This window comes from Pollicipes pollicipes, unplaced genomic scaffold (genome assembly GCF_011947565.3).
Source record: "Pollicipes pollicipes isolate AB1234 unplaced genomic scaffold, Ppol_2.1 Scaffold_6138;HRSCAF=7277_pilon_pilon_pilon, whole genome shotgun sequence".
NCBI lineage: Eukaryota > Metazoa > Arthropoda > Thecostraca > Pollicipedomorpha > Pollicipedidae > Pollicipes > Pollicipes pollicipes.
Genome location: NW_023596818.1, coordinates 1851741 through 1865615, shown reverse-complemented (window position 1 = coordinate 1865615; position 13875 = coordinate 1851741). Strand labels below are relative to the sequence as shown.

Sequence of the window (13875 nt, the reverse complement as noted above, 5' to 3'; positions counted from 1 at the left end):
GCGTTCGAGGGTACAGGAGACAGACACCGCGCAAGCCGTCAGTACGTGGGAGCCGAATGCGCTGACCACTCGGCCAGCGCGCCGCCGCAGCCTCACCGGGCGGCGATCAGGTCGCCGAGCAGGGCCGGCGTCATGGGGCGAGGCTTGACCGGCACGTCGCGCAGGTCCGGCGCCGGCGACAGCGACGACGTCGACTCGGACCGCTTGCGGCCGTTGCTCGCCTTGGCGCTCGACAGGCCCTTCTTGGCTGAAAGGTCGACATGTTCACGGTTGAACACGCTCGGAGGGCGCAGGCGGTGGCATGGGCCAGGACGTCGGCGGATGGCTTAGGGAGCAAGCCGTGCACTATGCCATCGAGCGTAATCAACGAGAAAAAAGAGTGACGCGTGCTCAAAATATATTACGTCCACTCCCAAATGTTCAAGCCGTGTGTTCAAACCCTAAAGACTTATTAGTGCAAAGCCGCGGATGAGCTATCGGCTGCTCCCAGCAACAACGCCCAGCCAGACCAGTCTCTTCGCAGCAGTGGGTCTGGCCCCCAGCAAACGACCCCGCCGCGAACCTGGCTGTTTGGCGGCGGCCGGCGCGCGCGCGCCCGCCCTCGTACTATCGCAGAGGAAGTCGCGGGCACGGTGGGCGGCGCCGCTCCTGGGCGCCAGCACGCCCTCCCACACCAGCTGGTCCACCGTCACGATCGTCAGGTCGTACCGCTCAGCCAGCAGGATTGCCAGCAGGTACGGCTCTGCGTGCGCACAGGGGCGCACCACTGTCACCGTTCCGTGCGCGTAACTGCGTAGATAAGGCACAGTGGCTCTGCGGATATGTCGGAGATCACTGTCTCAGCATTTCATGTACACGCGTGAGCGTCGCTACCACGACTCTGTGTGCATGAAACATGGCAAGAGCTTTGCTCGTGCACAGGGTGTGCCAGTGCAAGAAGCTGTTCACAAATTCTGGGGTATGGCGATTATGGACACATTAACATCCACCCACGACTCCTGAAGTCCACACTAGCAAATGTACCCAAACTCTGCACGAAGACTTACGTGTGGCATTACGTCATCTGCTGTTGTGTAGAGATGACTTCCCCACTATAACATATCAAAACACATTTGCACTCAGACTACCGCACCGGGTCTCGGCGGAGAGCCGACATGCCAGTAAAGCTAACCTCGGAGCACTTCCGGGACGCAGCGCTGCCGACAGCGACCACACGCGCCCCCGCCCGCCTGCCCTGCACGGTAATCTGCGCGGACGCGATCGCTGCGCACAGCAGCCTACGCCAGCGGCTGCAGGCTTCCGGCGCGCCGCACAGAGCCGCCGGCGCTCGCCGTTCTCGGGCGGCACTGGCGGCGCGGCCGCGGCGTCCCCAGGACTGACCGGTGAACGGCGCGCTGATGATGACAAAGGCGGGCGCCAGGCGCGAGCGCAGCAGTCGCAGGTCGGTCGGCTGGTCCCGGCTGATGTAGCCCTGCACGGCCTGCGCCACAGGGTCGGGCAGCGGCGTCGCCGCCGACGGCTCGCACAGCTCCAGGTAGTCTGGACACGCACCGGGCGTGGGTCAGAGGACGACGCCCAGTGGTGCGGTGCGAGGCACGCCACGCTGGTCCGCCGAGCCTGCGCTCGAGGACCAACACTGATCAGCCCCGCCATGATGCGCGCGGGCTGGTCAGTGCTGTCAGTAGGATAGGGCGCATACCCAACGCGGTAGGCGCCGAGAGCGTCGGCGATCTTAGCGGTCTCCTTTGGTGGCCTGCCTGTCGGCCGACTGTGGTGGCCGATCAACTGAAGGGGCTAGGCCTGAGGCCGTGCTCATGTGGCGCAGAACAAAGCACAGCACATCACGGCCGTCAACTTCCGGGTGACAGCATACACGAAGAGGTGGACCCGGCCCTGCTTCCTGAGCTGGAATTGACCTTTGCGTGAACTGTTCCCAAGCTGGAGTCAATCTTTAATGAGCTACTTCTGAGGAGTGATCGACCTTTTCTGAGCCGCCCAGGTGCCGGTACCGTCCATTAAGTGAACGGAGCCGGCGCGCCGGTACTCACCTTTGATGAACTGTTCCTGGGCGGGAAGGGTCCACATGGTCGGCTGGTCCAGCACGCCCGTCCAGCCGGGCCAGCTGACTGCCTCCAAGCTGCCGGTGGCTGGCAGACCGGCTGGCGGTCCGGCTGCCAGACCGGCTGGCGGTCCGGCTGGCGGTCCGGACTGTGGTCCGGATGGCGGTCCGGACTGTGGTCCGGATGGCGGTCCGGATGGCGGTCCGGATGGCGGTCCGGCTGGTGGTCCGGCTTGCGGTCCAGCTGGCAGACCGGCTAGAGGACCGGCTGGCGGCACAGCTAACGGCACAGGCGGCGCCGTCTGAAGCTCCGGCGTGGCCAGTAACCGCGAACGCGACCGCTGCGGGCCGCCCGGCGTCAGCGAACCCTCCAGGCTCACTGGAACGGAAGCCGGCGTCAGTGTACCCTCCAGGCTTACTCGAACGGAGGCCGACGTCAGCGTACCCTCCAGGCTTACTGGAACAGAGGCCGGCGGCAGCGTACCCTCCAGGCTTACTGGTACAGAGGCCGACGTCAGCGTACCCTCCAGGCTTACTGGAACAGAGGCCGGCGGCAGCGTACCCTCCAGGCTTACTGGTACAGAGGCCGACGTCAGCGTACCCTCCAGGCTTACTGGAACGGAGGCCGGCGCCAGTGTACCCTCCAGGCTTACTGGAACAGAGGCCGGCGGCAGCGTACCCTCCAGGCTTACTGGAACAGAGGCCGACGTCAGCGTACCCTCCAGGCTTACTGGAACGGAGGCCGGCGGCAGCGTACCCTCCAGGCTCACTGGAACGGAGGCCGACGTCAGCGTACCCTCAAGGCTTACTGGAACGGAGGCCGGCGTCAGTGTACCTTCCAGGTTTACTGGAACGGAGGCCGACGTCAGCGTACCTTCAAGGCTTACTGGAACGGAGGCCGACGTCAGCGTACCCTCCAGGCTTACTGGGACGGAGGCCGGCGCCAGTGTACCCTCCGGGCTTACTGGAACGGAGGCCGGCGTGGGGCGCGGCTCGATCCAGAGCTAGGCTCACGGCCGTACGCAGTGCACAGACTGCGGGATCCAGACCCGTGGGCGCAGACTGCGTCCCAAGCACGTGTACACGCCTCTGAAACAGGCACACTAGCTGCGTGAGGACACCGATGCTGTTCACTGTCAAGTTCCGAGAACGCTAAGCCAGGAGGCGGGGTATCGCGGCAGCCACGCAGCGCAGCAGACACACGCTAAGCCCAGGAGGACTGCCAGCTTCGTACATAACACACGCACGTATGCTAGGCGATGCGGACAGGTACAACGATTGAGCGCACGTTGCAGTCACGACTCAACGACTTCTACACAACACCCACAGGTCGTATGTGTGCTGTGTGATCAACACGCGTGGGTTCCAGAAGCGCGGCAGGGAGGAAGGAAGGGAGGTCCTGGCCCCTTCAACCATACGGAGCGCTGCATGCGCGATATAACCTGACACGACACGTGGCATGCACATTTCCAGAGATTGTAGTCAATCAACAGTTACAAAATACACTGAAAATGCACCGATATTAAGACTGTAATGAGGCACGTAAGAGCCGAAGGGTTGCTGTCGCAGGCCTGTTGCGCTACATCGTCGGCTAGCATCCGCTGCGATGCAAGTGTGGTTCAGGCATCAGGTCTTCAAATCCTTTCAGGTCCTCTCAGGTCCTCCCAGGTCAGGTCCCAGTAACCTGAAGTCGCCACTCGCCAGCGGAGACGACGTGCCGACGACCACTCACGGTGAGAGCCCCTGACCGAGGCGGCGGCAGCGGCGGGCGCGAGGAGGGCGGCGGGTGCGGCGGCTCCGGCGGCTCCGGCGGCTCCGGCGGCTCCGGCGGCTCCGGCGGCTCCGGCTGGCTCCTCCGGCGGCCGGCCCGGCTGGCCAGTGCGGTGCACCAGCTCGGCGTAGAAGGAGCGCACCTCGGCCGCCAGCGGCTCGCCCGGCTGGCGCGGCGGCAGCACCAGCGTCTCGAACTCGCCGTAGCCCGGCAGCGTGCGCAGGATGTGTTCCTCCTCCAGGTACTGCCTGCGGAGCCGGGGACCGGGTGGTTGGCGGCCGGGGCACGCGGGACGCCGTCTCGGGTGGCAGTACTAACTTACGTACATAACTCTTTGGCTGGTTGATCCCCGGGGCGTAGTCAGGTGTTGTCTCGTCGCACGAGGGATTGGATGGTGTTTGGCTTTCAGTCTCGTAGGCGTCACGACCCCAATGTACTACTTGAATTGCTGAGATTCGAACCGAGGTCTTCTAATTCCGAGCTAATGGCTCCACAGCTGAGCTGATCGCGAAGGACAGCATGGGGAGGAGTCTTTCCCGATCAGCTAGCCACCGCGACCCCACGGACAAAGACGTCTATGCTGTCACTTATACGGCCAATTCACCGTTTTGCCCGCAGTCCACGTGACTGATCCTCACAAACAGCTGAGCGTCATAGCACGGGTGCGTGACCTGCGGCGGAGCCCGCCTGCCTGCCTACCTGCGTGACGGAAACCCGGGAGCCGCGGCCCCCGACACGACCGACCTGTCAAACTCCAGCGAGTACAGCTCGATCGGCACCGGGTGCGGGTTGAAGACGACCACCTCCGCCAGGCCGCCCTCCGTGTACGGGATGATGGGCTCGAACTGCAGCTCCAACGTCGAGAACTCCAGCTGCCGCACGCACACAGCTAGCGGTAGTGGCGTGGCCAGCGACAACGACGGCGGCGCCTGCACCGTCTACACGCCCATGACGCCGGAGAGCAACGTCAGAATGAACTCCCTTGGACCACGTTTTCCTCGCCTGGCCCGCATCTCCGCTGCGGACCCCAGTCGCCACGCCAAAAGAGAGCAACAGCGCTGGACCAGTAAAGCTCTGTGCCGGACTTTTTATGCGAGAAAGCGGACATGCAAGCTGTCACCCCAATATCTGGTATTCCGCCTGGCACTAAGCTGTTCGCCTGGAGCAGTTGACAGTTGAAAAAACATCACTGCATGGTTCCGTCTGGCTGTACAGAAACCCCCCAGAGCACCAAATTGAAATGCATGCACTCCAGACACCTCTTGGCTGGTGTTGCCGTTCCCCCCCCCCCCCCCCCCCCCCCCCCCACACACACCACACGCACCACGCTGTCCAACCCCTCGCCGGTCATGCGCTTTGGTCCACGTCTGCGCGGAGCCCTGCACGGACAGCTCGGCCTCCATGGTGTACGTCTTCTGCGAACCGGACAGGCACCAAATCAACACCCGCGCGCACCACGTGAGATTGTCACGAATTGCGCACGAAGTGAGAGCGAATGGAAGGACACGCCAGCTTATCGCTCCAATGACAAACGCCTATGGGTGAGGAACTACACTGCTCTGAACCTGGTAAAAGGAGCTGAAAAAACAGACATTGTTTTTACTTAGCCTGCCACCTACGGGTTTGTCAATCATGCGAAGAACGATACGAAGCCGCGCAGTCAGGAAACCACTACCATTCCTAACGCGCACACGCAACAAGTGTTATCGTAAGCAGCGCCCGGTGTCCTCGACAACTGCCTGTTACAGCAGACCAGCCTGGAGCGGCTCCCGATGGCCGGGCCGCTGCCTGCCCTCCCGCTGTCCCACGATCACGCACGCTCCTGACGGCCGGGCCGCTGCCTGCCCTCCCGCTGTCCCACGGTCACGTACGCTCCTGACGGCCGGGCCGCTCCCTGCCCGCTCGCTGTCCCACGGTCACGCACGCTCCTGACGGCCGGGCCGCTGCCTGCCCTCCCGCTGTCCCACGGTCACGTACGCTCCTGACGGCCGGGCCGCTGCCTGCCCGCTCGCTGTCCCACGGTCACGCACGCTCCTGACGGCCGGGCCGCTGCCTGCACGCCCGCTGTCCTACGGTCACGCACGCTCCTGACGGGCGCGAAGATGACGTCCACCAGGCTCCACTGGTCGGGCTCCAGGGTTCCCGAGGCCGGTCGGAAGGTGAAGGCCGGCGGCAGAGTAGCGGTAGCGGCGTGGCGGCGCGGTCTGTCACCGGAGCTGAACGGCAGCGCGGCCGGACGGTCCGGCGGCCGCGCCGTCAGGCTCCACTCGGCCGGCAGTATACCGCTGCCGGCGGGCAGGGGGCTCGTGTCATACAGAGCCGCCGTCAGGCTCCACTCGGCCGGCAGTATACCGCTGCCGGCGGGCAGGGGGCTCGTGTCATACAGAGCCGCCGTCAGGCTCCACTCGGCCGGCAGTATACCGCTGCCGACGGGCAGGGGGCTCGTGTCATACAGAGCCGCCGTCAGGCTCCACTCGGCCGGCAGTATACCGCTGCCGACGGGCAGGGGGGCTCGTGTCATACAGAGCCACCGTCAGGCTCCACTCGGCCGGCAGTATACCGCTGCCGACGGGCAGGGGGGCTCGTGTCATACAGAGTCACCGTCAGGCTCCACTCGGCCGGCAGTATACCGCTGCTGACGGGCAGGGGGGCTCGTGTCATACAGAGTCACCGTCAGGCTCCACTCGGCCAGCAGTATACCGCTGCCGACGGGCAGGGGACTCGTGTCACACAGAGCCACCGTCAGGCTCCACTCGGCCGGCAGTATATCGCTGCCGGCGGGCAGGGGGCTCGTGTCATACAGAGCCACCGTCAGGCTCCACTCGGCCGGCAGTATGCCGCTGCCGACGGGCAGGGGACTCGTGTCATACAGAGCCGCCGTCAGGCTCCACTCGGCCGGCAGTATATCGCTGCCGGCGGGCAGGGGGTTCGTGTCATACAGTCACCGTCAGGCTCCACTCGGCCGGCAGTATGCCGCTGCCGACGGGCAGGGGGCTCGTGTCATACAGAGTCACCGTCAGGCTCCACTCGGCCGGCAGTATGCCGCTGCCGGCGGGCAGGGGACTCGTGTCATACAGAGCCACCACTGCGAGCCCCTCAGGTGGCATGACTCCACTGTCGGCGGCGCGACGCTGGCACACAAAGACGCTCAGTATCTAGGCTTGCAACGAAGGTGTTTGGGATATACCCGACACGCCTGGGATTCAGAGCGTTGTCTGGGTCGCACACAGTTAGGACAAAGACGTCTGGGTTTCATCGCTGGACCGCTATCAGCCATGTGACTTGATAATTCACGCGGAGAAGTCCAGCCCATACAGTCCACGCATCAGCCAGTTCCGAATATCCCAATGCGATCTCGTTCGTCCTCAGATGACTTTAGCCTGTCAGGCTCGTCCATTGTACCATATCGTATACGTGTCTCTGACTGGTCTTCATCACGTGATGGCACGTCATCCCGGTGTCGTTCGGCCTCAATCATTTCCGTTTAAGCGCATTGTATCAGGCGAGTTGTCGGTTGCCGTGGAGATTTAAAGACACGAGGACCCGCTGAAGAACAATACCGGTGCTGGTGCTTGTGCTGATTGTGAGTGTGTGTGTGGTCGCTGCGGAGCGCCCGTCCCGACTCACTTGTTGTGCACCTTGATCTGGCAGATCTTGCACATGCCGATGTACACGGTGCCGAAGCTAAGCTCTTCCTTGTCCATCTCGGCGATGGGCGTGGTGACGGTCGCCTTCAGCACGATCGGGATGAAGAGACCGTTCCTGACCTGCGAGGGCCGGGGTCGGCTAGCTTCAGTCCCGAAGCCGGCCGGTCAAGTGAGACAGGCCCGCCGCGGCTAGCCGGCATCCGGATGTCAAACTCCACAGCTGTGCTGGAGAACCGCACTGGTTCGGAAGAGGCGTGGAGGTATATACCCGAACGCTGACGGACCGGCAGCGTGTGCTCCAATGCAGTCATCATAATGACGGGGCTTTGCGTCTCACCTCTTGCCACGGTCACCGTCACGCCCTCAGGCGAACGTCCTAACCACTGTGCCACCACCGCCTCCGCTTTAATGCGCTCGAAACGATACTTAGGTGTACCGAAAATGGTGTGAAAAGAAATAGGGCTGCTGCAGTGGGAAGGAATGTGCGGAATTGAGGGCGAAAGATATCTTGAAACATGAAAAACTTAAATGACGTAAATGCCTGGACTGAAGAACAATATGAGACAAAAATGGCAGCATTTGCGGAGGGAGAGGTATATTAGAATGCACGGAAGGACAACGGGTGACTGAGAAATAAGGATGAAGAAACTCATGAAAAAGAGTAGAGGAGAGCCTGTAGAAGTGTGTAAACACACGAACACAGCAGGAAAAAAAGAAAGAAAGCGACTGGTGGCGAAGCGAGGGAGAGGAGACGAGAGCGTAGCTCTGACCTCCAGATAGATCATCCTCTGCAGCTTCTCGACGGCCTGCTCCAGCGTGCTGGGACGCAGCCGCACGTGGATGTAGGTGGACTCGCCGGGCAGCAGCGAGCCCGACTCGTCGTCCAAGGTCACGTGCATGTCGTCGTCCCTGGCGGGCGGCGGCGGTCGTTCAAAGCACCGCCACTACTCGGAAGGACAGCGGCCCTCCCTCCCCACACCCGCGGCAGGTCAGCCGGCGAGGCGCCGCCGCCGCGCTGCTGTACGGATGTCATCACTCGCGCAGTCGACAGCCGCCCCGTATGGCCACACCGGCTTGAGATTACGACCCCCATCTTGTCATGCGGCGCACTGAGAGACGCCCCAGTTCAGGCTCACCACAAACTCTGCAAAGCGCAGCCAGCCGAGACTGCCGCCACCCGGACCGCCAGACCGGCGGCGGTGGCGCGGCGCGCCGGCGCGCCGCAGGCTCTCACGGGTCATCGGTGAGGATCGAGGTCACCAGGTTGACCACCACGGGCAGCAGCGAGATGTTGGTGACGGTGATGGCGCGGTGCAGGTCGCTGCCCAGCAGCACCAGGCCAAAGTCTGGCGACGAAACAGCGTCAGGCACCAGCTGAGACCTCATCACATGGAAATTGCTGTGCGGTGCCTCAAAATCGGCGCCATGATGTCGGGCTAACGCAGAAACATAATTTGCATTGGAGTCAGGAGGATATCCTGCATATATATAAAACGTGTATATATATATATATATATATATATATATATATATATCCTGCTTCGCTGAAAATCACGATGATTTTGCCACATTAGACACTCCAGCACTTGGTGCGAATGTTATTGTTACCACTGCCGGACACAAAATGCCAGGCATAATCTGAGATGGAGGCAGGCACGCTGAGCGAAGGCAATTCGCCTGCCGTCTGCTCAGGAGACAGCTGGAGACCGGGCAGCCCCGTCCAGCCCCGTCCAGCCCCGTCCAGCCCCGTCCGGCCCCGTCCAGCCCCGTCCAGCCCCGTCCAGCCCCGTCCAGCCCCGTCCAGCCCCGTCCAGCCCCGTCCAGCCCCGACCAGCCCCGACTGCCGGCGCTCACCGAGATAGTACTTGAGCAGGTCAAGGCTGACGGCGTTGCGGCGCGAGCTGTCGCCGCGCAGGAACGACGCCGTGGTCGGGTGGCTCCTGATGAAGTCGACCGTCACCAGCCGCTCCACCTCCAGGTCGATCAGCGCCGCGTCCACCAGCGCCGAGTCCTGCCACACCGGCGGAGAGGCCAGCAGTGACGGGCGGGCTCCGGGGCGAGCCGACCTCGAGGCCGCGCGACCATAATGGCCGCTCGGCAGCACGCAGGTGCGTAGGAACGCACCGAGAAGTGAATGGAACGACTCTGATATATAGTAGATTACTTCCATACATTGCCGCAAGGTTAAGCACGAAAATGAAAAAGATCGACCGGTTTAGTTTTGTTAACGAAACATGGGTGGTTCACGAACCGACATCTACCACACGCCGTGCGCAACAGCGCGCGTCGCGCGGCATGTACTGTCAAATCACCGATGATGACGTCAAGCCGTGCATGGACCAGCCCCCACGCCTCCCACGCCGCGCACCCCCATGACGCCAGATCCCAGACAGAGGCGCGCTGCAGCCGCCGCCCGCACCAGAACGAGTGGCTACAGGGGCGTGTCGGTCAGAGCCGTCTGCCCGGCGCGCACCGAGTGACTGACGACGCTCCAGGAGGGGCTGAGCGGCGGCGTGCCCAGCTCGGGCGCCTGCTCGTCCGAGGCCTCCTCCTCCTCCTCCCCTTCGCCCTCCAGGTCCAGCTCGTCTTCGCACTCAGCCGAGTCGGAGGCCTCCTCCAGCTGGAGCTGCACCTGGCCGCCGGGCGCGCTGGCTGACGCGGCGGCCGCCTGCCGGGTCCGGTCAGACGTGAGCGGCGTCCGGCGGCCACCGCTCTGCCGCGGGGAGCGGGCGGCACCGACGCTGAGCGCCGAGAGACACTGAGCGCCGAGCGGCGCCGAGCGCCGAGCGGCGCCGAGCGCCGAGCGACGCCGAGCGCCGAGCGACGCCGAGCGCCGAGCGACGCCGAGCGCCGAGCGACGCTGGGCGCTGAGCGACGCTGAGCGCTGAGCGACGCTGAGCGCTGGGCGCCGAGCGATGCTGGGCGCCGAGCGACGCTGAGCGCCGAGCGACGCTGAGCGCCGAGCGACGCTGAGCGCCGAGCGGTCTAGGCCAGAGAGGTCACACAGACTCGACTAGACCGGCGGGTGCAGCCACCATAAATGTACAAATACCTACATTGTACGTCCTGAATGCACTGCAGTAAGAATGCATGACGAAACTACCCTAAGTCACTAACGTAGACAGCGTCGAAACGTTCACCACCATCAACAGAAAGACGCAACGCGCTGAAGCCCCTGAAGGACGGCCTGCTGTTTAGCCCCAGCACACTCGTGGAACACAAGAAAGCCCGTGGCCGCCCCGTGCCGTCGGCGCCGCGACCCTCAGCGCTCCGCCATGACCGCCAGTGACGCGACGCCACCCACCGGCGCTGGCTGCGGTGCGGTGGCGGCCGGCTCGGCGGCCGGCGGCTCCTCCTGAGGCGCCGGCTCTCCGCTGGCGGGCCGCTCCGGGGAGCCGGCGGCCGGCACTGCCGCCTCCGACGAAGCCTCGACTGGCGGCCTGGCCGCGAGGACACACACAGACACAGTCGCTTGCTGGACCAGGACTGGCACTGTTGCTGAAACCCTAGCACTCAGCCTGGTGACGCACGCTCGCACACACGGACGTACGGACGCACGCAAGGGTGTACGGACGCACGCTTGCATGCGCGCAAACTTATAAGCTGACTGCTATGTCGACCCGGAACACACAACGTTGAAACGGGCACAAGCCGGGCGTTCTGCATATCTGTCGTGACAGCGCACGATGCGCCCGACTGTTTGACGCCGTAACCCCCAGGGCACGTAGCCGCTTCAGTGACCGTGAACCAGCGACGGCGCCGAGCCCTACCGGTCGACAGGCTCTGCAGGCCCCGGTTTCATCTCCGGCCCGTCGGTCGGCGGCGGCTCTGCGTTGGACGGCTCCGTGGTCACCAACGTCTCCATCGTGGTTACCAGCTGCTCCGAGGCGCTCGACGACGGCAAACTCTGCAACAGATGTCGCCTCCAGCACGATGTACCCACCGATTTGCTGGCAGCCTAGACAAGTCAAATGGGATGCTTGTACAGCTCAATTACCTAGTCTATCTGTTTTTCATATTTGTTCGGAGCGAGCAGCCCTTCACAGTGACCATTAGCTAGAGATCGGCTCAGCGTGCTGCTGTCGGAGCCCGGCGGCCGGCCGTGGCGCGACCGCCCCGAGCCGGTGGGGTTCTGGTTGTGCCGACCGGCCGCACCGCTGGCCGGGGCCGCCGCACCACCCACCGGTAGCCCGCTGGGCCGCTCCAGCTCGAGCGCCGCCGGTCGGCCGGGCCCGCCGCGCGCCACCCACCGGCAGCCCGCTGCGCCGCTCCGGCTCGAGCGCCGCCGGTCGGCCGGGCCCGCCGCGCGCCACCCACCGGTAGTCCGCTGCGCCGCTCCGGCTCGAGCGCCGCCGGTCGGCCGGGCCCGCCGCGCGCCACCCACCGGTAGTCCGCTGCGCCGCTCCGGCTCGAGCGCCGCCGGTCGGCCGGGCCCGCCGCGCGCCACCCACCGGCAGCCCGCTGCGCCGGTTCGACTCGAGCGTCGCCGGTCGGCCGGGCCCGCCGCGCGCCACCCACCGCCAGCCCGCTGCGCCGGTTCGACTCGAGCGCCGCCGAGATGTTCTGCACGGCCTGCAGGAAGATGTACTCGGAGATGTCCTCGTACTGCAGCGGCAGGTCCAGCATGACGGCCGGGTAAGCGCCGTAGCCGGTCACCGTGATCACCTCCGGCGGAAAGTGCGCCACCTGCCGCCGCCGCCCCACACCGGGTGATGTCGGAGCGCGCCGCAGCTAGAGGCCACTGCTGCGGTCGTTGCGCAGGCGCCATGGTACAGGCGTGCAATTGAGTGACATCGCTTTTCGGTGTTTCCTGAGCTGTTTCCTGAACACCGGTTTGGAATTTACACAAAAGAACAATGGAAGTCCAAAAATGCAGTGATTTTGAGAACAGTTCGAAGTGTTGACAGTAAAATCTGAAATTTGAAATCATGGGCTACCAGTACCATCAAGCTAATGAGTTATCTCATGTTGTTTTACTGGCCTGAAAGTATGGCAGATTTGTGTCTGATGAGACGGTAAAAAAATGGTGCGCAGTAGCTCCGATCACGAAATGCTTGCGGAACCGTTAAAAACTAGCGATGTTACCATGCTGGTATGGCAAACGATAATTGCTTTAATTACTGCTGGAGCGGCTCATGCAACTTTGAAATGTTACAAGCCTATACAATTGGACAAACTACGTTGGATCCCATATGTTAGAAGCCCCACACAGCTTTCAGGCGATTCTGCAATGGTTCAACCACATCGCAAAGGAGCCGAAAAAAGAGCTTCTACAGCTGTTGGTATGTCATCAGCCCGCCCATGCGCCCATGTCAGCACCCAATAAACATCGCAGGCAGCATCACCAAGGCCATCAGCGGCCTACTCCGGAGACCGATGGCTGATTGGCATCTTAAAGCGTGGACCTCTCCAAATGCAAAGCCCCGCCGGCGGCGCGCCAGCAGCCCACCCACGCCCGCCGCCGTGGCCGGCCGGCTGACCTCCAGCTCGATGTGGCGCTGGAAGTGTTCGGGGATCATGGGCAGGAAGTGTATGGTGATGCGCTGGGAGTGGCCGGCCGGCAGCACGCCCTCGGTGGGCGACACCTGCAGCCGGCCGTGCTCCGGCTCGTACCGCAGGCGCCACGCGAACTCCACCTGGCCGCTGTTGTGCAGCGCGGTGGACGTCTCCAGGAACTGGCAGTACATCTGCCGCACACGGGACAGCGCTGTCTGCACGGCACCTCCTCCCCCTCCTCCTCTCTGACGTCACCACGTGCATCCGTCGCCCACTGTCACAGCTCATTACACCGCGTGTCCCCCTCCATTACCCAAACTTCTGCAGGGGCTGGCAGTACACCTGCCCGATACGGGGGACAGTTGTCTACACGACAAGGATAATACAAAAAACATTTCGAACTGAAACTTCATCAGCGGAAACCCCGCAGGGACGCCTCCAAGCTCTGGGGACTGGCGGTACGTCCACCGGGCGAGGGACGGGACGCCACTGGACGGCGCCTCCCCAGCTCTGGTGGATCCAGAGACTGGCAACCGACGGAGGTCTCGGTCCCGCACTGGAAGCGTCATTTTCCTAATTCAGAATTGTTCGATGGCGGTTCCGACGAAAATGCTACGTTCAATATTCGCTTCGCTTTATTGTTGAGGACATGATGAGCGCACGCCGTACATTGTGCGTGAAGGTATCACTGGTGGACACTTAGGTTTCATGACATCTTGCTGAATTTGCTCCAAGTCCAACACGACACTGTCTGCTAACTAACCGGAAGCCCATCAGACACATGGCAAGATATCGGCCGCCAATGCAAATTTGATCATATTTGGACACGCCCGTCATGATTTAACCATCGGGTGTGGTCATAAATCACAGAGTACGGGTGCTTCTGCAGCCTTCATCGGGAC

At 63.2% G+C, this 13875-nt stretch overlaps 3 protein-coding genes across 3 annotated transcripts in view; all 3 read right to left on the bottom strand.

Annotated features, from left to right (window-relative positions):
* LOC119106044 (uncharacterized) overlaps positions 1-2249 on the bottom strand; it is a 4895-nt gene extending 2646 nt beyond the window's left edge. The window contains exons 1-4 of the mRNA XM_037229639.1: positions 2049-2249; positions 1381-1539; positions 563-742; positions 97-247 (exon numbers count right to left, since the gene is read on the bottom strand). Of these exons, the coding sequence (XP_037085534.1) occupies positions 97-247; positions 563-742; positions 1381-1539; positions 2049-2085 (527 nt within the window). The 5' untranslated portion in view covers positions 2086-2249. The remainder of the gene's footprint in view (positions 1-96; positions 248-562; positions 743-1380; positions 1540-2048) is intronic.
* Positions 2250-2315: 66 nt separating this feature from the next.
* Positions 2316-6072, bottom strand: LOC119106043 (hydrocephalus-inducing protein). The gene is made up of 6 exons (XM_037229638.1): positions 5914-6072; positions 5155-5245; positions 4575-4702; positions 3927-4078; positions 2713-2828; positions 2316-2339 (listed from the first exon to the last, which is right to left on the bottom strand). Exons 2-6 carry the CDS (start codon positions 5179-5181, stop codon positions 2316-2318), a joined length of 447 nt encoding a protein of 148 aa, XP_037085533.1. The 5' UTR covers positions 5182-5245; positions 5914-6072.
* Positions 6073-6139: 67 nt separating this feature from the next.
* On the bottom strand, positions 6140-8863 carry LOC119106040 (uncharacterized). Its single transcript, XM_037229634.1, has 5 exons — positions 8712-8863; positions 8248-8386; positions 7458-7597; positions 6432-6462; positions 6140-6184 (listed from the first exon to the last, which is right to left on the bottom strand). The coding sequence occupies exons 1-5, from the start codon at positions 8861-8863 to the stop codon at positions 6140-6142; spliced, it is 507 nt and encodes a 168-aa protein (XP_037085529.1).
* Between the last annotated feature and the right edge of the window lie 5012 nt (positions 8864-13875).

Bases quoted from the DNA above. Each gene is read 5' to 3' on its own strand.
- LOC119106043 (XM_037229638.1), bottom strand. From the start codon at position 5,181: ATGACCGGCGAGGGGTTGGACAGCGTG. The intron at 2,829-3,926 runs GCCGGCCGCCGG...CCTCCGTTCCAG, and splicing joins GCACCGCACTGGCCAGCCGG to TGAGCCTGGAGGGTACGCTG. The intron at 2,340-2,712 runs GTAAGCCTGGAG...CTGTGCCGTTAG, and splicing joins TGCCGCCGGCCTCTGTTCCA to CTGTGCCGCCAGCCGGTCCT.
- LOC119106040 (XM_037229634.1), bottom strand. From the start codon at position 8,863: ATGAGGTCTCAGCTGGTGCCTGACGCTGTTTCGTCGCCAGACTTTGGC. The intron at 8,387-8,711 runs GTGAGAGCCTGC...GCCGCCCGCCAG, and splicing joins TCGATCCTCACCGATGACCC to GGACGACGACATGCACGTGA. The intron at 6,185-6,431 runs GTGACTCTGTAT...GCCCGCCGGCAG, and splicing joins CGGCCGAGTGGAGCCTGACG to CGGTATACTGCCGGCCGAGT.